Source organism: Chrysemys picta, chromosome 12 (assembly GCF_011386835.1).
Source record: "Chrysemys picta bellii isolate R12L10 chromosome 12, ASM1138683v2, whole genome shotgun sequence".
NCBI lineage: Eukaryota > Metazoa > Chordata > Testudines > Emydidae > Chrysemys > Chrysemys picta.
In genome coordinates, this window is record NC_088802.1 from 18,478,916 (window position 1) to 18,501,422 (window position 22,507).

General features: G+C 54.1%; 2 protein-coding genes and 1 long non-coding RNA gene across 4 annotated transcripts; 1 reads left to right on the top strand and 2 right to left on the bottom strand.

Moving 5' to 3' along the window:
* Nucleotides 1-1,809: 1,809 nt before the first annotated feature.
* Nucleotides 1,810-9,360, bottom strand: LOC103306019 (E3 ubiquitin-protein ligase TRIM39-like). The gene is made up of 6 exons (XM_008167149.4): nucleotides 8,754-9,360; nucleotides 8,458-8,553; nucleotides 6,661-6,891; nucleotides 4,997-5,019; nucleotides 4,171-4,283; nucleotides 1,810-2,588 (listed from the first exon to the last, which is right to left on the bottom strand). Exons 1-6 carry the CDS (start codon nucleotides 9,162-9,164, stop codon nucleotides 2,071-2,073), a joined length of 1,392 nt encoding a protein of 463 aa, XP_008165371.4. The 5' UTR covers nucleotides 9,165-9,360; the 3' UTR covers nucleotides 1,810-2,070.
* Nucleotides 9,361-17,248: 7,888 nt separating this feature from the next.
* LOC101937139 (uncharacterized) lies at nucleotides 17,249-22,452 on the bottom strand. 2 transcript variants are annotated; one of them, XM_024105530.3, is made up of 4 exons: nucleotides 21,993-22,452; nucleotides 21,147-21,240; nucleotides 18,852-19,414; nucleotides 17,249-17,846 (listed from the first exon to the last, which is right to left on the bottom strand). In XM_024105530.3, exons 3-4 carry the CDS (start codon nucleotides 19,384-19,386, stop codon nucleotides 17,395-17,397), a joined length of 987 nt encoding a protein of 328 aa, XP_023961298.2. In that variant the 5' UTR covers nucleotides 19,387-19,414; nucleotides 21,147-21,240; nucleotides 21,993-22,452; the 3' UTR covers nucleotides 17,249-17,394. The 2 variants fall into 2 exon arrangements, with proteins under 2 accessions (XP_023961298.2, XP_008165363.2); XM_008167141.4 differs by having other exon boundaries at nucleotides 21,917-22,452.
* LOC135974732 (uncharacterized) lies at nucleotides 17,835-18,812 on the top strand. The gene is made up of 2 exons (XR_010591840.1): nucleotides 17,835-17,966; nucleotides 18,430-18,812. It is a non-coding gene; the product is annotated as an uncharacterized LOC135974732 (long non-coding RNA).
* Nucleotides 22,453-22,507: the final 55 nt, after the last annotated feature.

Genomic DNA, 22,507 nt, shown 5'->3' on the forward strand with positions numbered 1-22,507 from the left:
TCCCCCTGCTGTCGGGGATAAAGCCTTACTGCTTTAATGCAAGGGGAATGGGTGGGTGATTCGGGGTCTGAAGTTCTCACTTTTGATCCCCACTAACAGCTGTGATGATATAGCTGCACACACAGGCACTTCCAAGCCCCTCTCCACCTAGGTACGTGGGTGGCCCCCTGTCACCACAGTGTCGGGGCACTTGATGGACCCAGGCCTGAAAATTTGGCTCCAGCAGACATCAGGGGAAAGCAGGGTGTAGTGGGGCAACTGCCCACTCCTGGAAAACAAGGGTTAAAAGCAGCCCTGGAGAGGGCTGGGGCTGTGAAATTGAGGCTAATTGAGGAAGCAGCCACAGCTGTGGCCAGCTTAATTGGGGCCCAACTGGCCGCTAAGAGGGCTGTGGGCCAGAAGCTGAAGGAGTCTCACTCTAGCCCTGGAGTGGGAAGGGGTAGCTGTCTGAGAGTGAGGTACCTGAAGTGGAGCAGTGCTGGGGAAGGGCAAAGGGAGCTGGGGAGCTCCAGCCTGGTGAACCCCCAGGCCGCAGGCCTTGGTGAAGGCCTACAAAAGGTATTGGGGCTGCAGAGAGGCAGCCCGGAGATAGGCAGAGGCAGCTGATCCTACACCCTTGCCAGTGATGAGCGGCCATTACAGACTGGTCTGCCCCAGTGAGTGGGGGCTAGATGATGACTGGCAGTAGCCACTCAGGCAAGATGGGTTTAGTGGTTGGGGGTTTCCCTGGGAGGGGAGAGTCAGATTTTGGGGTACTGCTGGGGGCAGAAACCCAAGGGTAAGGGGCACTGGGGTCTGGGAGGGACACAGGGCCAGCAGCAGGCAAGACACTGGTCTGCAGAGGGCACTCCATAGGCTGGAAAAAAGATAATTCCTAGATGACCAGCAGGAGGCGCTGCACCGGTGAGTCTCAACCTCGCTACACAGGGATTGAGGGCAGGCACTGTCTTTGTGTTCTGTTTGCACACTGTCTAGCACAAGCTGTGACTGAGATCCCTAGCTACTATGATAATATAAATAAATAAATATTTATACAGTAAAAGCTTTGTTATCTGGCATGTTGGGGGGAATGGAGGTGCCAGTTAGTCAAAAATTCCAATTAACTAAGTGTTATACTTACCACTGGAATACCAATTTTCAAAGAATAAGAATACAATAAAGTGAATACAGCATAAAATAGTAGACAGGTACTCAGCAATACTGGTACTCAGCAGAATTCAGTCGTAGTATTGCACGGCAGATTGGCTAGTTTCTTGAAGCACTTAGGTGTATACAGGGAGTTTTCTATATAGTAGGTTATCTTATGACACTGCATGTCACTGTGGGCAGCGCATGGTGTACACCCAGAACACTAAAGCTATACTGAACATCATTTAATCTTTCTTTGATGATTCAGAAGGCACTTCAGGATCTTGCAGTGCCTCCGGGTCAGCATTATCAATACCAATTATTGTACAGTAGATGTAGAAGGTGTAAGAGATTGGGCTGAATCTATACTGACCCTATAACACACCCTGGAAGCTGCTTTTTTGAATAAATCCCTGATATTAGTTTGTTTACTTGTCTTCTGCCTCTTTTGCATAAAAGCAGAGTGCAGAATGTGCAATTGCATAACCTCCTGGGCAGTATACTTGTCCCGGTTACTAGATTGAAGATTTGTATTGGGAGAGATCAGAAATGCCAGTTAATAGAGCTTTCCGGTTCATAAAGTGCCGGATAACACAGCTTTTACTGTACTATTAATGAATAATCTTTCTCACGTAGCCTGCCTTGAACCCAGTAGGCATGGCAGGGAAAAGAGAGCACCACCCCAGTTTATAAAAGAGTTTATTTCTGTCGTTTTTACCCAGTGCAACAGACAAGAGCTCCTTTTGTGATATACTAAATCATACTTCAGCCCCCACCCCCGTCTCATTCTCTGCAGAAACGTTCAGCCCTCTGGGATCATAGAGAACAGGGACCAACAGGCCGGTCAGAGTCATTCTCGCATCTAGTCAGATCGCTCCCATCTTGAGGTTGCTTTGGCAGGCCAGAAATGCACTTCAGATGGGGGCTGTCCCGCCCTGCACCTCAGGGACACAGTTGGAGCTGCATGTCTTCCCCACAGAGATGGAACCAAGGGTGGACTCTCTCCCCGCCAAAGGAGGCCGGCGGGAAAGTGAAGATGGGTTTCTCGTTGTCCGCGTCGAAGAAAGACACCCGCCCCACTTCGTAGTCCAGCAAAACCCCAATCCTCCTGGGGTCCCAGCTCAGATAGAGGGTGGTCAGAGGGGAGGTCGGGACCCAGTATTCATCCACGCACTGGCACAAAATCCAGATTCCCGCCTCATGGCTATGGCTGATCTCTTCCTTCCTCCTCACAGACTCTCTGGCCACCCCCATGGCCCAGTATCCCCCATCCCCCACCTCCACCTCCCAGTAGTGTCTCCCCGAGGTGAATCCCTCACAGCCCAGCACACAGGGCTCAGCGTCAAATCTTTTGGGATTGTCAGGCACTCGCCGCCGCGTGTCTCCCCATCTCGCGCTTCTCCGATCCTCAGACACCGTGAGTTCGGGATGAGCTGTGTCTGGATCCAGAGTCACATTCACTGGTGGGGGAGAGAATCACAGGGTTAGAGGCAGAGCTCAGCGTTAGGGGACATTGGGACCATTTCTCACACTCCCCAGCAGCCCCATCCTCGCTAGGACACTCCCCGATTTCCTGCCTCGCTGTCCTGGGACCCAGGCAGCTGCCTCTGTGCTGGGGTTGAGCTGGGATTTCACTGCAGCCCCCTCCTGCCAGAATCTAGAAGGGTGCTGTTATGGCTGCCCCTCTGCCTTCTCCCCCACTCCCATCATCAGGGACGAAGCAGGGGAGGATGCCCGGACGGAGGCATCAGCTTTAGTTGCAGTTTGGGAACCCACCTCACGCCCCCGCGCAAGGAAAGAGAAGGGGGCAGTACACGGACAAGAAATCTGGCAGTGGGAGGAGTCAGAGGCACCAGCTGGAGAGACCCCTCCCCACCCAGCCATGGGGAGAGGGTAAACCCCCACCACATCCAGCCGATCCCCGGCGACATGCCTGGCTCCCGACACAGCAGCGCCCTCCGCTTGCAGGGCTCCGCAAGAGTCACCCCCACCGCCTCTGCCTTATTTTTAACGGGGGAGCTGCTATTTCTCTTCATTCATAACTATTTCTTAAACCCGCCCCCCATTCCGCCCCACCGACAATGCAAACAGATCTTCTGCCACCACAGACACATATTCTGCACTATGGACAATATGAACCTGTTCCTAGAGCAATCTATTCCTGGGCCTTAGAGAGGCAGCACCTGGGGACACAGGCGCCAACTTTATCATATCCCAGGGGGTGCTCGACCCCTGCTCCGCCCCAGGCCCCGCCCCAACTCCCCTCCTTCCCCCAAGGCCCCACCCCTTCCCACTCCATTCCACCCCCTCCCACAAGTGCCCCTGCCCTCACTCCTCGCCCCCCCCCCCCCGCGCCTCCTGCACACTGCTGAACAGCTGATTGCGGTGGGCGGGAGGCACTGGGGGAAGGGGGAGGAACTGATTGGCAGGACCCACTGGTAGGCGGGAGGCACTGGGGGGAGGGGGAGGAGCTGATTGTGGGGGCGCTGCTGGTGGGTGTTGAGCACGCACTATTTTTTCCCTGTAGCCCTGGAGCACCCACGGAGTCGGCACCTATGCCTGGGGAGATTCCCCCCTCACCCCTAAGAACAGGGCACAGAGGCCTCCGAATCCGGGGAAAGGAGAGAGGGGGAGAACTGTGGTTTAATTACGGGAAAGATGCAGAGGTACCCAGAGGGAGAGGAAAAACCCTTGGGTTGGTCACTCTGTTTGAGGTGAATTGCACCTAGAGAAAATTTCTACGAAAGCCAGATTGAAATTAAACAGAATCAAGAACACAACATGGGCCCTCGGCGTCAACAATAGAGTTTAAGTCCTCCAAAAGACTTTACATCCCTCCATAATTAGCATAAGCAGGTTCTTGACCAAGGAATCACATTCATGTCATTCCTGCTAAGTCATAAGGATAATTCCCCAGAATCTTCACTTGATTCAGATATTGTACCAGCTGCCTGTCCTCTTTGGGTGTTTGGTTTTACCGTATCAGGCAGAGCCCGCCCCCTCTCACATTCAGAGTTACAGCTCCATTTCCTGCCTCAGTACCTTTGGATTCCTTCAGCGTCTTCCTGACACTGTTCCCCTGAGAGAATTCACTGAGGAACTCCTCCAGCTCAAGAGGAATCTCCACCTGCTGCTGGGACTTCCCCTTTTTGCACCTAGAGAGACAGACTGCAGTCAGCCTGTGGAACTCTTTGCCAGAGGATGTTACGAAGGCCAAGACTATAACAGGGTTCAAAAAAGAACTAGATAAATTCATGGAGGATAGGTCCATCAATGGCTAGTAGCCAGGATGGGCAGGGACGGTGCCCCTAGCCTCTGTTTGCCAGAAGCTGGGAATGGATCACTTGATGATTACCTGTTCTGTTCATTCCCTCTGAAGCACCTGGCACTGGCCACTGTCAGAAGACAGATACTAGGCTAGATGAACCTTTGGTCTGACCCAGTATGGCCGTTCTTATGTTCTAATTCATTGTTTTATAACATATAATGTATCACATCACCTGTCAGTACGAATTTCGGATAGTGAAGACTGCTAGATTGAGGGGTCAGGTGACTGAATTGTTCTGTGGATCCCAGCCTCAGAACACGGTCAGTCAAGGCACCAATTTCCCCCACAGGTCCAGTTAACATGCTTCAGTTGCGACGTGAAGAAAGACCAGCTCCAGGGAGGGGAAAGGAGTTATTTTCAGGTGAATAATCCAGCCTTTAGGATGATTAATCACAGGGCCTTAAATAAAGAGCACCAAGTCCAGGATTTTGTTCAGCCGAGGAAGGCTGGGATCTGAATTTTAATCCTCCCCCATGCATTTGGCTGGAACCCTTCCCAGCATGATGAAGCCCGAGGGAGAAGTGAGAAGGCAACACATACCTGCTCAAGGTGCTTCTGACATCCTGGAGGGGAGGGGGGAAGAGAGAGGGAGAAAGAGAGAGAGATTCAGTCCCACAGTGCTAATAATGAAAACTGACACTACATAAATCTCTGTACCTGGTTACACTTTTCCATAGATTCCTAGGTCTGAAGGGACCATCGTGATCATCTTGTCTGACCTCCTGCACGTTGCAGGCCACAGACCCTCGCCCACCCACTTCTAATAGACCCCTGCCTCTGGCTGAGGTACTGACGTCCTCAAATCATGGTTTAAAGACTCCAAGTTATAGAGAATCCACCACTGACACTAGTTTAAACCTGCAAGTGACCTGTGCCCCATGCTGCAGAGGAAGGCAAAAAAACCCCAGGGTCTCTGCCAATCTGATCCGGGGAAAAATTCCTTTCTGATCCCAAATCTGGCGATCAGTTAGACTGTGAGCATGTGGGCGAGACCCACCAGCCAGACACCTGGGAAAGAATTCGCTGTGGTAGCTCAGAGCCCTCCCAATCTACTGTCCCATCACCAGCCTAAGTTAAATAGCATAGGGCCAGAACCAATCTTTGAGGGACCCCACTAGAAACACGTGTTCAGTGATGATTCCCTGTCTACAGTTACACTGAGACCTGTCAGTTAGCCAGCTTTAAGTCCATATCATGTGTGCCAGGTTAATTTTATGTTGCTCTATTTTTTTTAATCAAAAAGTGAAAATGAACAGTGTAACCTCAGGTGTATTTACTGCACCTTCACTAAATCTACCCCTTCTTGTCACTGTCCCTTTGAAGCACAAAGCAGTGAATGTAAACTAATAATGAATAAATACACTCTGGACCATGATTAAAGGGGGTAGGCCTTTAGCCACAGTGCAGACCTCTTGATGGGTTAGCACAGCGGTTCTCAAACTTTAGCAACCCGAGAACCCCCATTTTGATTTAAACATTTTCGTGGACCCCCAAGCCTCCCCATCCCTGCTCAGTCCCAGGCCCCACCCTACTCCACCCCTTCCCCCAAGGCCCCACCCCACCCCTCCTCTTCCCTGCCTCTTTCCACCCCCTCCCCCGAGCATGCTGCGTCCCCACTCCTCCCTTTCCCTCCCAGCAGGAAGTGCTGGGAGGGAGGGGGAGGAGTTGAGGGAAGGAGCTGGAGGAGTTGATCAGTGAGGCCAGCAGACTGGGGGTCTGTGGACCCCAGTTTGAGAAACACTGGGTTAGCACAACTGCCTTGAAGCATTGACCCAAGACCCTTTCTTGGCCCAAACAAAGCAGGAGAAGAAGGCCGGCCTTGTGATGAAGGCACAGGAATGGGGTTCAAGAGACCCAGAGTCAGTTCTTGACATCGTCAGAGACTTTGGCCCTATCTTTAGGGAAATCACTTAGTCTCTCTGGCCTCAGTTCCTCATCCATGAAATGGGGATGATAGAACATACCTACTATAGACCCTGGTGAGTAGATCTTCATTAATATTTGTGAGGTGCCCAGACATTGGACCAAAAGAGGTCTGATCACCAACTTCATAGAGTTTATTTATTTCGATTGGAAAGATCCATAATTATACGCCTCTCCCACCACTCTGACAAATCACAGCACGAAAACAAACTACAATCAAGACTGATACAAAGCAATAGAAAACCCCATCTCCATTTCGCTGCAGAGATTGGAGTTCTCACCTGTGGGAATTCATTCGCTGCCTGCTGGCACTTCCGCTCCATCTCACTGATCTGCTCACTGAGCCGGGAAATCTTCTCGGAGAGTTTGGTGACATTTTCATTCTGTATCCTCACAATCGTCTTGTCCAGCTCTTTTAGCTGGACCAGCAGGAGTCGCTCTTTTTCCTCCAGCATCTGGTACAGTTGTTGAAATAGAGACACAATCTTCTGCCTCTCGGCTTGTGTCTGTTTCTGTAACAAACAGGGGAAAGGGAAGTTCAGGGACCCAGAGTGGATAAGAGTAATAATTAAAAAAACAAAACAAACCCAGAGTTTATTTAAACTATTTGTTTTTTAATTTGGTGCTGCTAGATCTTTTCTTTCTTCCCATTTTGTCCAGTTAAATTGCTCAAGCGGAGGTTTGTTCAGTTTCCTAGTTGTTGGGCAAATTTCAGATTTTACAGAGATGTTTTTTTGGAAGAGGTTTTATAAGGAAAACGTTCGTCTGGGCTCAAAAAGGCAAGTCCAGGGTCTTATTAGCAGGGACATGAGGACAGTCAAGTGACATTTGATAAAACAGAGGGGAGACTTTAGACATCAATACATCTAAAAATGCAGCACTTGAGATACTGAGAAATAAAAATGCTCGGCCTGCTACTCTCCCCAGGGTTCCTAGAGCCTCACACTTGGCCCTGGTGGCTCTGACTGGTGCAGCCTCATATCTGACCTGATCCGTCTGTCCCCGGATAAAAGGGGGTCTTCACATCTGAGTCCTTTCCAGTAGCAGGAAGGGCAGGACTCACAATGACCTTGGCAGAGGCTTGGTGAGAGCGGGCAGGGGAGGGGGAGAAAATAATTCAGAAGTTCTGAGGAAAACTCTGATCTTCCGACACCCCCAGAGCCAGCCATGTGCAAATGGGAACACTGGGACCCTGACTGAGACAGGGTCCCAGCAGGGTGCATAAGGGGCATGTGATGGAGAAGAAAAATGGGCCTCTCTCTTATGTGTGGGACTGGCCACACTTACAGACCTGCCAGGATAGCTCCAGACTAGTGGCGCTAGTGACAAGGGAAGAAGGAAGCAGGACCAGGGCCCTATGCCTGCACTGTCCAGTGCCCACGGCCCCTCTCCTGGGTCTGGCCCAGCCTCAATGCAGGGCAGGAAGTTACTGCCACAATCCAGCCCACGGAAAGGGACATACAAAGACACAGATCTGGCCACCGTGCCAGGGGCCTTCCACCCCCCTCACAGAGCAGGGTCCTCAATTCACCACACCATGCCAGGCCTCCTTTCCCCACCCAGCAGAGTCCCCAATTCATCCCACCATACCAGGGGCCCCAATTCACCCCCTCATGCCAGGGACCCTTTCCCCACCCCACACAGAGCAGGACCCCCCCAATTAAGGGAGCTATGTCTCTTTCCTCCCTCTGGCTTCCCCTGCAGGCTAAGTACCCGCCCCATGACTCCCTCCACCAGGGACAGCAATTATTCCTTTTGTAATTCAGGGTGCGAACACAGTTACCCTCTATTGGGAAGATGAGCGGGGCTATTGTTATACTGCAATGTGTTAACAAGGGCCATCCACAGATGTGGGTGGCTCTCATTTTACCCTCTCTTTGAATGTCCCAGTTGTCCCCCAAATCTATAGGGCTCTGGCTGTTGAGGCCTAGAGCATCCCCTGAAATTTTGGCATGGATCAGATGCAGTGTTCAGCGAAGCTCCATCAACAATTACCTCCCCTGTTCACAGAGTGACACTCCCCCAGACACACAGCCCCCCAAATCCATGTCCCTGCTTGCGTAACAACAGGCACCTACCAGATGCTGCTGGCATCTCCCCTCTTCAGTCTCTTTAAATCCCAGCAGCTTTGCCCTCTCTTCCTTCAGGGTCTGCAGGCGGGTCTGGATTTGTGCCTGAGCCAAGAGAAAGGGTTTGAGTGGATTGAAGTATTTTGGTGTGTGAGGTTTTCTTTGCCTTGGGGGGTTTAGTCTACACAAAGTCCTGTGTCTGAAGGACTGTGTGACTCTTACTCTTTGTCCCCTGAAATAACAGTGCTATTAAAACAAATAAAAAAGAGGCACGAACTCTCTAGCCCTAGCCAGAGCTTCCTTACCTTGTAATCCAAGCCAGCCTCCTCTATGGGAACCACCGTGTGAGCTCTGTGAGCCTGGGACTCTCTGCAAACCACACAGATGGGGGTTTGATCATCTTCACAGAACAGTTTCAGAGCCTCCTGGTGTTTCTCACACCTTCCCAAGCCTTTGGCTGCCTGGAAACTCAGCCCTTTGGCTATTTCGATAACTCTCGCCAGCTCCCTGTTGGGCCTGAAGTTTCTTTTCCGGGCAGTTTTTCTGCACTGGGGGCAGGAGAAGTTTCTAACCGATCCCTCCCAGCACTGGCTGATGCAGGCTCGGCAGAAATTGTGTCCGCATTGTATCGACACCGGGTCCTGAAAGTACTCCAGACAGATGGAGCAAGCCAGCTCTCTTTGCAGGGTCTCTACCCCAGAGCTCTCTGTGGCCATGGCCAGGGCTCCCTGCACCCCACGTGCAGCCAGCCCGCACCTTGCAAATGCAGCAGCGGCAGCGATTTGAAATCTTCACGTGTTCAGTGTCTGTTACAGGAAAGGGGCGTTTCCATGCCTGGGCTGCAACATGAGCCTTGGTTGCACAGGGCCGTCCCCCCTTCCCCGCCGCCCAGGGGTCTGGGCAGAAATGTGCGCGTTTCTCTCTGTGCAGGGAATAGCACGCGATGCCCAGGGGTGGCGCTCAGTTACACGCAGGGGAGAGAAGAAACACGTGCCTGGTGTTTGAGTTGGGGGGTTACATGTCGCTCTATGTCCCAGCCTCACCTATGGTCACATGGGTGGTGGGTATAATAGGCGAGGTGAGGCTAAGCCTCCCCTGCCCCAGGTCCTGGCCTTGCCCATGCTCCACCCTCTCCCCCCGAAGCCGGTGGGGGCCAGCAGGCAATCTGGCGCTGGGTCCGGCGAGCGGCCCAGGTGCCGGATATGGCCCAGGGTGGTTTGGCCAGGGGTCCTCTGGCTGCCGGGGGGTGGGGAGGAGGCTTGGGGCTCCAGCAGACAAGGAGCGGGCAATAGGGGTGGGGCCCTGTGGCTCGCCTCCCCAAAGGGGGGAGCTCACGCGCCACCCATGTATGGTAATGACCTAAAGGACGAGATCGCGGGTACCGGCTGCAGAAATGAGGTTTCTCCGCAGGGTGGCTGGGCTTGCTCTCCAAGACAGGGTGAGGAGATCGGCTATTCAGGAGAGCCTTGGAGTAGAGCCGCTATTCCTTCGGATCGAGAGGAGCCAGTGAGGGGGTTCGGGCTCCTGATAAGGATGCCCCCTGGGAGGCTTCCTTCGGATCTCTCCCAGGCACATCCCACAGTGCGGAGGCCCCGAGGCCGACCCAGGACACGCTGGAGGGATTATATCTCCCGGCTGGCTTGGGAACGCCGGGGAATCCCCCAGGAGGAGTTGGAACCTGTTGCGGAGGGAAAGGGAGGGCTGGTTCTCCCTACTCTCCATGCTGCCACTGCGACCCTCACCAGGGAAGCGGCATAAAGGGAAAAGAAGTAGAAGATCAGGCTCAGAATGCGGCTCAGGCTGGGTGTCAGCCCCATGCAAGGGCACAAGGGGGAATCGCCCACACGTGTCCCGCGACCAACGCACCTGTGGGTCTGGCACAGCTGGCAACTGGCCACCACACTCCTGCTGCTGCTGCTCCTCACCCACCCCCTCCCCCGCAAGCACAGGTGTGCCACTGGGAAGGGCCATCATCGGCTGGTGGTGTGGGGACGATAGGCCGTTGCCACCACTTGGAGCAGGGAGGGAAGCTGGTGCTGGAAGAGGAGTGCTGTGAGGCTAGGCCCCTGCCTTCCCCCTGCCTGCCCAGCTCCAGGGTGGGGGCCTGCGGAGCTGGCCCTGCCCCCTTTGCTGGTGCTCGTGTGTAGGGGGTGCAGATGACGGGGTAGCTGCTCTCCCGCTGGCTGGGATGGGAGGGGGAGCTGCCCTAACCCTGAACTTGGGGGGAGTCTGCAGCCAGCGGGGGTAGTCCCAGCTGGGCTGGGCTTTGAGGCCCCCACCCTAAGTGCAGGCTGGTGCATGACGTGGGAGGGGCATGACTGGGGGATGGCCCCTCTGGAGGCAGAATTAAATAATTGAATAGTTACAGGAAAGGGGCGTTTCCATGCCTGGGGCAGCCCTGGCTGGGCTGCAACGTGAGCCTTGGTTGAACAGAGCCGTTCCCCCCTTCTCCGTGGCTGGGGGACTGGACCCTGGGTCTCCCACCTCCCGTGGGGGCAGTGCCCGAACCACCAGACTACAGCCTCCTAACCACCAGGCTACAGCGTCAGGCCCTCTCTCTGGCCCAATGGTTATTTAAGTATTCGTCTACAGTGAAACAGCTTCAGCAGGAGAGATTGAGGGAGCCCCGATCGGGGAGCCAGCAGTTAAGACATTCTCCTGAGAGGTGGGGACCCCTCTTCAAATCCTCCCTCCCACCGGGAAAGGGGGGATTTGAACCCTTCTTTCCCCTATCCGAGGTGAATGCTTGAACCACTGGCCTATGGATTATAAGGGAGCTGGTGCTGGTGGCTGGGGTTTGAATGAGACCCACTCCAGCTTGTGGCCTCTAAGCACAGCTACTGGACTGGGCCCCTGGGAGATAGGTGTTTGCCCACCCAGGAGCAGCAGAAGCTTCCTAAAAGTGGGGGGGCTACCGGCACCTGAACCGTGGCCACACACCCTCTGCCGCCCCTTCCCCTGAGGCCCTGCCCTGCGCCACCCCTTCCTCTCAAGGCCCTGCTCCCATGCCGCCTCTTCCCCTGAGCTCCCACCCCCACACTGCCCCTTCCCCTGAGGCCCCGCCCCTTCCTCACAAGGCCCCACCCTCGTGCCACCCCTTCTCCCCAAGGCCCCACTCCTGTGCTGCCTTTTCCCCCCCAAGACCCTGTCCCCAGCTCACTCCTCTCTGCTCCCTCTCCCCCCATCACTTGCCCTTATGGCTGGTAAAAAGTGGGGGGCCATGGCCTCCTGACCCCCCCCGTTCTGGCGCCCCTGCCTACCTAACTTCCCCTGTTTTGTGGATCAATGTCTGGGTGCCTAGAGGAAGAAACTGAAGCAACTACAGAACTTGAACAGCGGAAATGTAGTTGCCAAGTAAATTTAGGCACCCGCAGGGTTAGGCGGCAGCCAAAGAGGAATTGTGTGGAGCCTAAAACTGGGATTGAGGCACTTAAGGACCTTTGTGGGTCCAGGCTTTTGTTCCAAATTCACTTTCGTCCTTCCTCAAAGCCTCCACTGGCCAGTTTTCCTGCTTTGGCCTCCATGCCATTCTGCTGGGCTTTCTCTGGCATCGGCTCACAGCCCCTGAGCAAATGCTCATGGGACCTTCCCATCTCTGCAGCCCGTCACCAGCTTGCCTCTCATCAGGGCATTGTTGATGGAGCCCAGTGTAGAGCGTCTGTACTCAGTACTCCTCGGTGCTTTCTGCACTCTGGTGTGGAAGCGGATTTTTGTGTCAGCTTCATCCTTTGTAGATACACAATGAGCTTCAAAGTGGGCTAGGACCCACCCACCAAGATCAGTGTTCTCTGTGGGTGGGAGCTGAAAACTATTCTCCATTTCTAGGGCCTCTGATGGCTAATAAGCAGGGCTGGCTTTAGGCCGATTCCACCGATTCCCCGGAATCGGCCCCCGCGCCTAAGAGGGCCCCACTCCCCCGGCGGGAGCCCCGTGGCCCCGCTCCCCTGGCCGGAGCACCGGCCCGAGCCCGGCAAGCCCCGCGGCCCCGCTCCCCTGGCCGGAGTGCCGGCCTGAGCCCTGCAAGTCCCGTGGCGCCGCTCCCCGGAGCGTGGCAATCTGAAGTGCCACTGAAGACTCGGAGCGCCACCTGGTGAGTACAAGCCCCACGAATCGGGCCCCGCACTTGCTAAAGTTTTTGCCGCCCCAAGCAGCCTCCCCCCGTCCCAAAGCTGCGATCGCAATCTGCGGCACTTCGGCGGGAGGTCCTTCACTCCGAGCCGGAGAGAGGGACCCTCTGCTCAATTGCCGCCAACTAGCTGGACATGCCCCTTCCCCCCCCCCCCCCCCCCGAGTGGCCGCCCCAAGCACCTGCTTACTACCGGTAAGCTGGTGCCTGGAGCCGGCCCTGCTGCTAATAAGGCCAGTTTCCTGGCACTGCTCTTTGTATCTGCATCCACTGGAGGGGGAGGAGGGAGGACCTTTCTGGGTGCAGGGAATGGCCAATAGGAGGGAAATAGTGGGGCTGAGAGAAGTGAAAGAGAAAGGAAGAGAAATCTCTGCTGGTTTTGTAACACTGACAGGCACAAACCCCACTTATGGGCAGGTGGAATGGAAGCTGGGGCTTTTAGATCTTAGTGCACAAACCGCTACTGCATGAGCCTCAAGCCCTATGGCCCTTAGTTAAGGCTGTAGAGCAGATTCATTAATCTGTCTCTCTCTCTCTCTTCCCCCCCTCACAGGAGGCGATCATGTGGCTCAGGGTTATTAGAGTGTCCTTGGCTCTGAATCCACACTCTGTAATCTGTGCCTGTTTCTTAAGTGAAACGTGAAGTTTGCAATCGCCAGGATATAAGATAATTAAGTTAATTCACTATTTATTAATGTTAGAAATGTGCAGGAGGTCAGGCTAAATCAGTGGTTTTCAAACTTTTTGTATTGGTGACCCCTTCCACACAGCAAGTCTTGGAATGTGGCTTATTCATTAAAATCGGGGGTGGGGTCATTTACTTTAATGGGGGCTCGGGGCTGCCCCACGGAGCTGATAGCTCACGACCCCCCATGTAACCACCTTGCAACCCCCTAAGGGGTCACGACTCCCAGTTTGAGAACCCCTGGGCTAGATGATCATGATGGTCCCTTCTGGCCTTTGAGTCTATGACTCATCTTCAGGGGGAGGAGACCGGAACAATAAGAATCCTTGCATAGATTTTTAGATGCACAATCATCGTTAGCCTTAAATGCTTGGATCTTCAGACATGGTTTTTTAAATAAATTCTTCAAAAGACCTCCCTTATCTAAAAAGCACATTTTAATTACTGTAGTAAAAAAACTTACTTCCAAAGTCTTCCTGTCCTTTCTGTCCATCCATTTCTCCCTTCACCCCCTCCCCACCGCCCACTGAAGGAAGCAACAGCCCTTTGCTTCCAGATAGCTGGAGAAAGAGTTTCCCTTTCTTTACTTCTGACTATCGGATGAAAAAGTTTTAAGCAAAATCAGTACCTTAGTGAGATATAAAATCTTTTGTTATGCCTAAAATCTTTGGAAACATATTTTTTAAAGTTGGTGACATTTCATAAACATGTGTATTGTTCTGGAGATCACACACAGTAAATTAGTGTTCCCTTTTTCTAAAAGCAATGAACTTTGTTATGAACACGCTAAACCTCTGTGACTGATTAATTTAAAATAATGTCTGTTTCAGTGAGTTAAATATGTAGTAATCTGGAATGATGACTTTATGAAGGCTTAAGAGTACATTTAAAATATAAAATCACCTTAGAAATACTGATTAAGAAAATGTAAAACAGAGAAGAGCTGCATCATGTATTCCATAATATTTAATGTTGTATACAGCTGACTCGCCCTTACTACAAAGTTTTTGCAAATAAATGTCTGACAAACTTCAGGGTATATCAAAAAACCTGTGACTGACATTTTTTATTCCCAAGTTTAGTGCTTTTAATTAGGTACCTTCTGCATGTCAATTCTGCATGAGGGAGAGGGTACAGGGGTCTCTGCGGGGAACTGTGACTCTCCGCCACGTGAGGTGGGCTGGGCATCTTGTTATTCTTTCTGCCTTGTCCCTCCGCCCCGCTTCTCCCCTCCCCCCGCTGGGCTGCAAGCTCAGGCTGCCGTCGGGCATAGGGGCACCAGTTTAATAATACTGCATAGGGCCCCATAAATCCTAAGGACGGCCCTGGGGGTGCCAAAAAGCGGTGCCCTGAAGTCGCCTTCTGGAGGCACCGGAGATCCAGAGCGTCGGCGGCAAGCCCCAGCCATGGAGGAGCCGGCGCAGCGCAGGGGGGCAGGAGCCCTGCAAAGGCGGCAGCGCCGCTAGTGGGGAGCAGCTGCGCCCCCCGCCCCTCCTGCCCAGGCTGCGGCCTGGCACCCCTCCGGGGGGCTCCTGCAGGCTGCAGCAGATGCATGCGGGCAGAGGCCCCCGTGCACCCCCCCCCCGTTTCCTCACCACGCTCGGGGGCTGCGGCTCCTGGGGATGTGAGCCGCCGCCGGGGCGCGGGGCCCTGAGCCTGCTCCGGGAGGAGCAGCAGCGGCTCACACTCCCAGGAGCCGCAGAGCCCGAGTGTGGCGAGGGAGGAGCCGGGGGGGGGTGCACGGGGGCCTCTGCCCACATGCATCTGCTGCAGGATCCCCCAGAAGGCAGTTCCTCCCTGCCGAGCTGCTGCAGCGGCCCAAGCCCGGCAAAGCCAGTGAGTGGACTGAGGGCGGGGGCTGACGGGGGTGGGGAGGGCTCACGGTGGGGGGGGGAGGGGCTGTGTACCCTCCAGGGGAGTTCAGGGGATGGGTAGGGGGAACCTGGTCTGGGGAGCAGCCCCTGGGCACGGCTGGCCCCTGGGGTCTATAAAGGCTCGTTGGGATTTGCCCCTCAATGAACTGATGTTACGGGGGGGGGGGGGCACAAGGTGGCAGTTTCGCCTAGGGTGCAAAATATCCTTGTACCGGCCCTGGATATCACCCTTAAAATTGGGCCAGTCTCCTCTGTTGGGAGTCTTGTCTTCTTTTCAGTGTTTTAGTTGCTTGCAGCATAGGTGGAGGCAGGAGAAGGGTGAAGCATGGACCTGCTCTGTTCTGTTTTATACCCTCAATCCCATGTGCTGGGGAATACAAGGCCAGGCATGTCTGGGGGCATTGCTGAGTCTCCAGGCAAAGTTGAGCAATTCCCCTGGTGTGGCCTCATGCAGGTGAGTCATTGAATTGTAGCTTCCTTGCTGGGCAATGGTTGTTGATGAGTTGTTTGAAACCCCACCTGGGTGTTGGTCACTTTCCTTGCTGTTGCCTCTGGGGAGCTAATATCTGGCTGTTTCCCTAATTTACAGCATCTTTTAGTGACCACCATACTACACAATTCTCATAACTTCATCTGCATTAATGATACACATATATGGATAGAGAAATGACTTTCAGCAGGTCATAACCTTTCTCCTGATACATATAAAGCAGGGGTCGGCAACCTTTCAGAAGTGGTGTGCCGAGTCTTCATTTATTCACTCTAATTCAAGGTTTCGTGTGCCAGTAATACATGTTAACGTTTTTAGAAGGTCTCTTTCTATAAGTCTATAATATATAACTAAACTATTGTTGTATGTAAACTAAATAAGGTTTTTAAAATATTTAAGAAGCTTCATTTAAAATTAAATTAAAATGCAGAGCCCCCCCCCCCCCCCACCCGGACCAGTGGCCAGGACCCAGGCAGTGTGAGTGCCACTGAAAATCAGCTCGTGTGCCGCTTTCGGCACGCGTGCCATAGGTTGCCTACCCCTGATATAAAGCATGCCTTGTAAGGTAAGATCACAATTATATGAAAATGAGGAATATGGGGGTTACAGTACACTCCCCCCAGGTATGGAATGTTACAGTTATTTTTAGTAAAAGTCAGGGACTGGTCACAGGTGTCTGTGTATTTTTGTTTATTACCTGTGACTTTTACTAAAAAGAACCGTGACAGAATCTTAACTTCTGTTATCACTGCCTGCTGTGTGCTTCATAATTTCTGTGGAGCAAAGGGAGAGACGTTTCCACAGGGGTGGGGGCAAGGCGGCAGATCAGCAGTCTACTAATTTTGAGCAGCCAGCTACCAGGGCTATCAGGAGCTCAGCAGGGAGCAATGCGGCTCAGGGTGGCTTTGAAAATCCATTTGATTAATGACCAGCGGTAATGGGTGTTGCTTTTCTGCATTATGCCTGCCAGTAGTCTGAACCTTGCTTTGACGGCTGTGTGTGTAGTAATGTAACCTTGGAAATACACCCCTTACTTTGCTCTGAAAATGACTCCCAGCCCCCACCTGCTGCAACCACTAGAGCCCCCTCCCTTGCTACAGCTGGGGAGACCACCCCACACTCCACTCAGTCCCTGGCCCCTCCAAAGGCACTGCCAGTGAGGGGGAAAACGATGCCCGGGGAATGGGCTGAGACCCTATAATGCAGGGGTTCTTAAACTGGGGGGCGGGACCCCTCAGGGGGGTCTTAAGATTATTACATGGGGGTTCATGAGTGGTCAGCCTCCATCCTAAACCTCGCTTTGCCTCCAGTATTTATAATGGTGTTAAATATATAAAAAAGTGTTTTTAATTTATAATGGGGGGGGGGTCGCACTCAGAGGCTTGCTATGTGAAAGGGGTCACCAGTACTAAAGTTTGAGAACCACTGCTATAATGCATTCCTCATAGGGGCCACTCCAGTGGCTGCTGTGAGCGTGGGGGTAGTGTGGGCTAATGCTTAGAGCAAGAAGGGGGTGGGAGCCAGGATTCTTGGGTTCAATCTACAGGTCTGGCTCTGTGTGACCTTGTTCACCCCCGTTGAGTGCCTCAGTTTCCCTCCCCTTTCACTTTGAAGTCTAAAGATGGTTTTGTTTTCAAGAAATGGACTTTTATTGCCCACAGAAACAGAAATATGTGCCACAGAGGTAAACCTTGGAAACCACAGGGGAATATACAACTGGGAGGGGGAATGCACATTCACCTTCTGTTTAAAAGTGCACAGGCCTGGCCTATCACACGTCAGTGTATGGACGGCTGGGAGTCCATTCACCCTCCCCGGGGATTGAGTGGATGGGATACTGCATTGGGCCCCTACGCCAAGTGGAATGTGTGCGAGGGGGGGAGGGGAAGTAGGGCGATGTTAGAGTGCTGTTCTGGAGGGGCTGCAGAGGGAGTCGAGACTTAAAGTATCGCTCCTGAAGGTCAAGCAGACGCCTCAAAATGTCTGTTTGTTCCTTCAGAATCCCCAGCACCTCCTGCTGCATGGCACGCTCAGTCTCCTTGGCTTGCACCCTGCTCATAACATCCATTTTTTCTGAGACAGCAGTCCTTGGCTCGGTGTCCGCCCTCCCAGAGGCGTTCATTGTCTCATGAGGCGCGTCGGCGCGTGTTCTCTTCGGCCTTCGTCTTATCTGGAAGAGCCCCGCCGACAGTGTGGAGGGAGAGCCCCAGGCCGCGCTCCTGGCTGTAAAAGCACAAAGGAACCATTTCAGCGCAGACCCAGGGTCCAGGGCAGACGTCCTGCATAAAAATCACTCCCTTGAATCCCCGCAAATGTACAGCGGAACATTTGCATTTCTGCAAGGTGTTCATTGGACCGGTTTGCTGTTTTAGCCATGGGGAGTACGGCCCGGGGGCAGGGGCGTTGGGGCTTCTTCAGAAGTGAGGGTGGGGGAACACAGACCCCTGCCACCCAAATTACAGCCATGTTAAACAGCGGGTGGCCATGCCCCCCCGCCCCGATTCCGGCGCCCCTTCCCCATTGTGCTCCTGGGTTCTGGCACCCCTGTCCAGTGATGGAGGTTTTTAAGGCCCGGCTTGACAAAGCCCTGGCTGGGATGATTTAGTTGGGAATTGGTCCTGCTTTGAGCAGGGGGTTGGACTAGATGACCTCTTGAGGTCCCTTCCAACCCTGATATTCTATGATTCTATGGGAGTAGGACAAGCTATCACAAGGGCGTGGATGGAAGAGGAGGGAGAGAAGGGAAACAGGCACTAGTGTTTGCGGTTAGAGCAATTGAAATGAATACTAGCACCATCTCCCATAGGTGACCCTAGCTGATACCATGCTCCTGAGGGTAACAGAGGCGGAAAGGGAACAGCTGCTGCATGCGTTCAGGTATGGACTGGGTCCTTATGCTGCTATCCTGTGTACTGAGATGATGCCTGCTGAATCAATACTGGAGTGGCGCAGGAAAGTGTCCTACCGTGGTGGAAGAAATAAGGCAGCCCTCCCCAGAAACCTTCAACGGATTGCAGACTACCTCCAGGAAAGTTTCCTGAAGATCTCTATGGAAGATTTTTGGGACATCCCTGTGTACATAAACAATCTCTTTCGCAGGGCATCCTCTGCCTAGCTGGTCCGGGCACTGAGAAGCAGAGAGCCACTCTGCCTCCACTGATTATTTCAATAAAAAATAGCAAATAAGAACATGTGTCCCTACAATATTAATGCTAAGTGTGTACTCACCAGAGGTACCCTCCCCAGCATCATGGCCAGCCATGCTGCAGTGCTGCAACTGGCTGGACTGCTCCGGGGTTACAAACAGCTCCTGGCTCCCCCGGACAATGGATCCCCCGCTCGCCTGTCTCCAATTCGTCTCCTCCTCTTCCTCATCCAGCAGCTCCGACTCACCACTGCCTGCGGTGCCCTGGGACTCTGACTCCTCCGAGGACTCCAGGCGGCTCTTGGGGGTGGGGTCATCGCAGAGGATAGCATGCAGCTCTTTGTAAAAGGGGCACGTCTGTGCTGCACCAGAGCGACCGTTCGCCTCCCTTGCCTTCTGGTACGCGAGCCGCAGCTCCTTTGCTTTCACGCGACACTGCAGCAGGTCCCTCTGGTAGCCCTTCTCCACCATGTCCCGAGAGATCTTCTCATAGACATCCGCATTTCTACGGCTGGATTGGAGCTGTGCCTGCACAGCCTCTTCTCCCCACAGGCCAAGGAGATCCAACACCTCCCGCCTACTCCAGGCAGGAGAGCGTTTGGAGCGTGGACCCCGCATGCTCAGCTGGGCAGGCGAGCTCTCCACTCTGAACAAACAAGACATGGGAAATTCTAATGCTCCCGGTCCTTTAACAGGGGAGGGGTACCTGTGTACCCGGCTGCTGGGCAGCGGAGTTAAGAACGCTGACCAGAGCAGTCACCACGGAGCATTGTGGGACAACTCCCGGAGGCCACTTAAGCCGCCGGCATCGACTTCTTTAAGCGCTATGCTTCTCGCGGAGGCAGGGTAATAAAGTCGATGTAGTGGGCGAGTTACGTTGGCAGGAGGGACCTGGTAGTGTAGACGTGTACACAGTTAGGGCGACATAAACTGCCTTACGTCGACCTAACTCTGTAGTGTAGGCCAGGCCACAGGCAGGAAGTTCAAGCCTGAAGCCAAGCCGAGGAGTGTGTGATGGGGCTGGGAAGGGCCCAGGGAGCCTCTCTGATAGCCAGGGACTGACCATAATGCAGCCTTGGCCACGATCCCACTTCCTTATCACTCTGGCCACCTGCAGGGCCGGATTAACCTTGTGTGGGTCCGGCTCCAAACGTATTTATGGGCTCCCATGGAGGCAATGGAGCATGGCACAGGGAGGTCAGTCCCCAGAGCGAGGGGCCAGCCAGGGGCAATGGGGCATGGCAGGGGCGGCCCTGCTCCACCCAACCCAGGGCAAGAGCACTATTTACAAACCGGCAGTTGTCAGATGCACAGTGGCCCGCCCGGCCCTGTGCTTCCAGCATGTCCCTTCCTCTCGGGAGCAGGCCCATGCCGTGCCACACAGCCCCCCCCCCCCCAAACACAAATACCCCCACTGACTCCCCCTATGCCAAGAGCCCCCCTGGACTCACTACGCCCAGCACCCCCCCCCCAGATCCACATCACAAATGCACAGCACCCTGCACACCACCCCTGCCCAGCACAGCCCCACCACAACTGCCCAGCACCCCACACAGAACCCCCACTCCCTAGTGCTCCAACACACACAGATCTTCAGACACCCCCAGATTCCCCAGAGACCCACTCCCCCATGCCCTGCCTCCCGGACGCACTCACCGGCCCTGCTGGGAGGCGACTGTGTCTGCCGGGCTGAGCTGGCAGCGCAGCCAGGGCTGGTCCCAGTGTTGGGAATCGCTCCGGCTCCTCAGACGTGGCGCAACTGCCCTGACCGGGCTCCCTAAGGACCCACTTGCCTGGAGGGGCCCAGCCAAGCCCCCCCACACTGTCCGAGACTGGCCAGGCTTCTGCACCAGTCCCAGGCGGCTCAGCTCCAGGGAGACAGGTGGGGCCCCACAGGTGGTGGGAAGCAGACTGCCCAGAGCCGGAAGTGCACTGCGGTCCGGCCAGGGGGCTAAGAGGAGCCGGCGGGTGGGGCCGGGGGTGGAGAGGAGCCCTGGGCCAGCGGAGAAGAGCAAGGGGTGGGTGGGGGGAGCCAGCAGGCAGGCAGGGTCTCAGGGCTCAGTGCAAGCAGAGCAGGCCAGGGCCCCTTCTGAGCATGGGCCCGGCTCCATGGTGCCACTGGAAACCCGAGACTGGCCACCTGCTGCTGGATTCAATCAGCGTCTGCCCTGCCCCAGGGTTGCCCAGAGCTCCTGGGGAATCTGCCCCAGTCCCAGAGCCAGGCAAGGAGTCCCAGTCCCACTCCAGCCCACAGAGGGGAACAGAGACAGACACACACAATCCCCAACCAGCAGCACACGGCCCCAGAGAGACGCACAAACTTCCCACACTGACATTCATCCCCACGGCCCTGCTGGGTAACAACACTGGGCACCTACCAGGTACTCTGGGCTTCCTTTCTCTGGTCAGTTTCAATCCCAGGAGCTTTTCTCTCTCTTCCTTCAGAGCCTGCAGTCGGGTCTGGAATTGTTCCTGGGCAAAGGGACATGGGAGGTGCGGGGGAGGGTGTTAATTTTTTTTCTTTTGGAGCATGAGGCTCAATGATCCTCCCCTCCCCCCAACAATAACGCTGCTGTGCGGATTTAGCTTTCCAGTTTATTTAACCGAGCAGCAGGCCGGGAGAGCACCCCCATGGCAACTCACGGGCCAGGCCATGGAAGATGCAGGAACTGGGGGAGAACCCCTGGTCACAGAGGAGACCTAGTTTATCTTAGGAATGCAAGCTGGGTCCAGGCCTCCAATGTACAAACCCTAGTGCCTCCCTATGTAGCAGTGGCCTCTCAGCGTGCTTGGTAGAGATCTCTTTCCTACAACTCTGCTCCCATATTGCTGATTGCTAGTAAAACAGAGGGAGGCAGGTTTGCTCCAAAAATTCATCATCAATTATTCCTAAGATTGAGGCCCAAAATCAGTAACTTCACCTAATGATCCTGATAAGATCATTGTAATTAACAAATAACAACCAATAAAGTGGCAGAAGATACGGAGTTCAGGTGAAAGGAACCCCAACATCTGAACATCTGGAAATTCACAAGTAAGGTGCCAGACGCCATGAGGTCTGTCTGAACTGCTGAGTTTTGGCCTCTGAAATCTAGGTTTGGAAAAAAGCCACCGGTACAAATATTGTTAGTGGGCAAATATTTCCTACCTTGTCCTCCTGGGCAGCCTCCTCTATGGGAACCACCCTGTGAGATCTGGCTCAGAGCCTTGGCTCTCTCACATACCACACAGATGGGGGTTTGGTCCACTTCACAGAAGAGTTTCTGGGCCTCCTGGTGTCTCTCACACACTCACTCGTCCTGAGCCTTTGGCCCTCTGGCTATTTCGATAACTCTCGCCAGTTCCCTGCTGGGCTGCAGGTTTCTCTGCTGGGCAGTTTCTCTGCACTGGGGGCAGGAGAAGTTTGGCTCCGACTCCCCCCAGCAATGGCTGATGCAAGCCCGGAAGAAGTTGTGCCCGCAGTGGATAGACACCGGCTCGTGGAAATACTCCAGGCAGATGGAACAAGAAGCTTCCTCCCGGAGACTTTCTGCAGTGCAGGGCTCTCTGCAGGCAATGGACCCCGGCGGGAAAGGGGTAACCAAGTTAGTTTGAATTTACAGCCCTCTGGCAGAGGAACACAGGATGGAATTGGGTGTTTCCCTTCCTGGATCTGTCTCATTGGCTGAGCCGCGTCTGTGACTTCTCCAGGCCCCTGGGGGGATCTGGTGAGAAACGTGATCCTCTGTGTGCTGGGGAC

What these genes read in the sequence shown, in the direction of transcription:
- LOC101937139 (XM_024105530.3), bottom strand. Translation starts at nt 19,386, where the DNA reads ATGCGGGGTCCACGCTCCAAACGCTCTCCTGCCTGGAGTAGGCGGGAG. An exon ending in TGCTGGGGAGGGTACCTCTG is followed by an intron (nt 17,847 to 18,851) that starts GTGAGTACACAC and finishes GTGCTTTTACAG; the next exon opens with CCAGGAGCGCGGCCTGGGGC.
- LOC103306019 (XM_008167149.4), bottom strand. Translation starts at nt 9,164, where the DNA reads ATGGCCACAGAGAGCTCTGGGGTAGAGACCCTGCAAAGAGAGCTGGCT. An exon ending in GGAGATGCCAGCAGCATCTG is followed by an intron (nt 6,892 to 8,457) that starts GTAGGTGCCTGT and finishes TGTTTGTTACAG; the next exon opens with AAACAGACACAAGCCGAGAG. An exon ending in GTCAGAAGCACCTTGAGCAG is followed by an intron (nt 4,284 to 4,996) that starts GTATGTGTTGCC and finishes CTGTCTCTCTAG; the next exon opens with GTGCAAAAAGGGGAAGTCCC.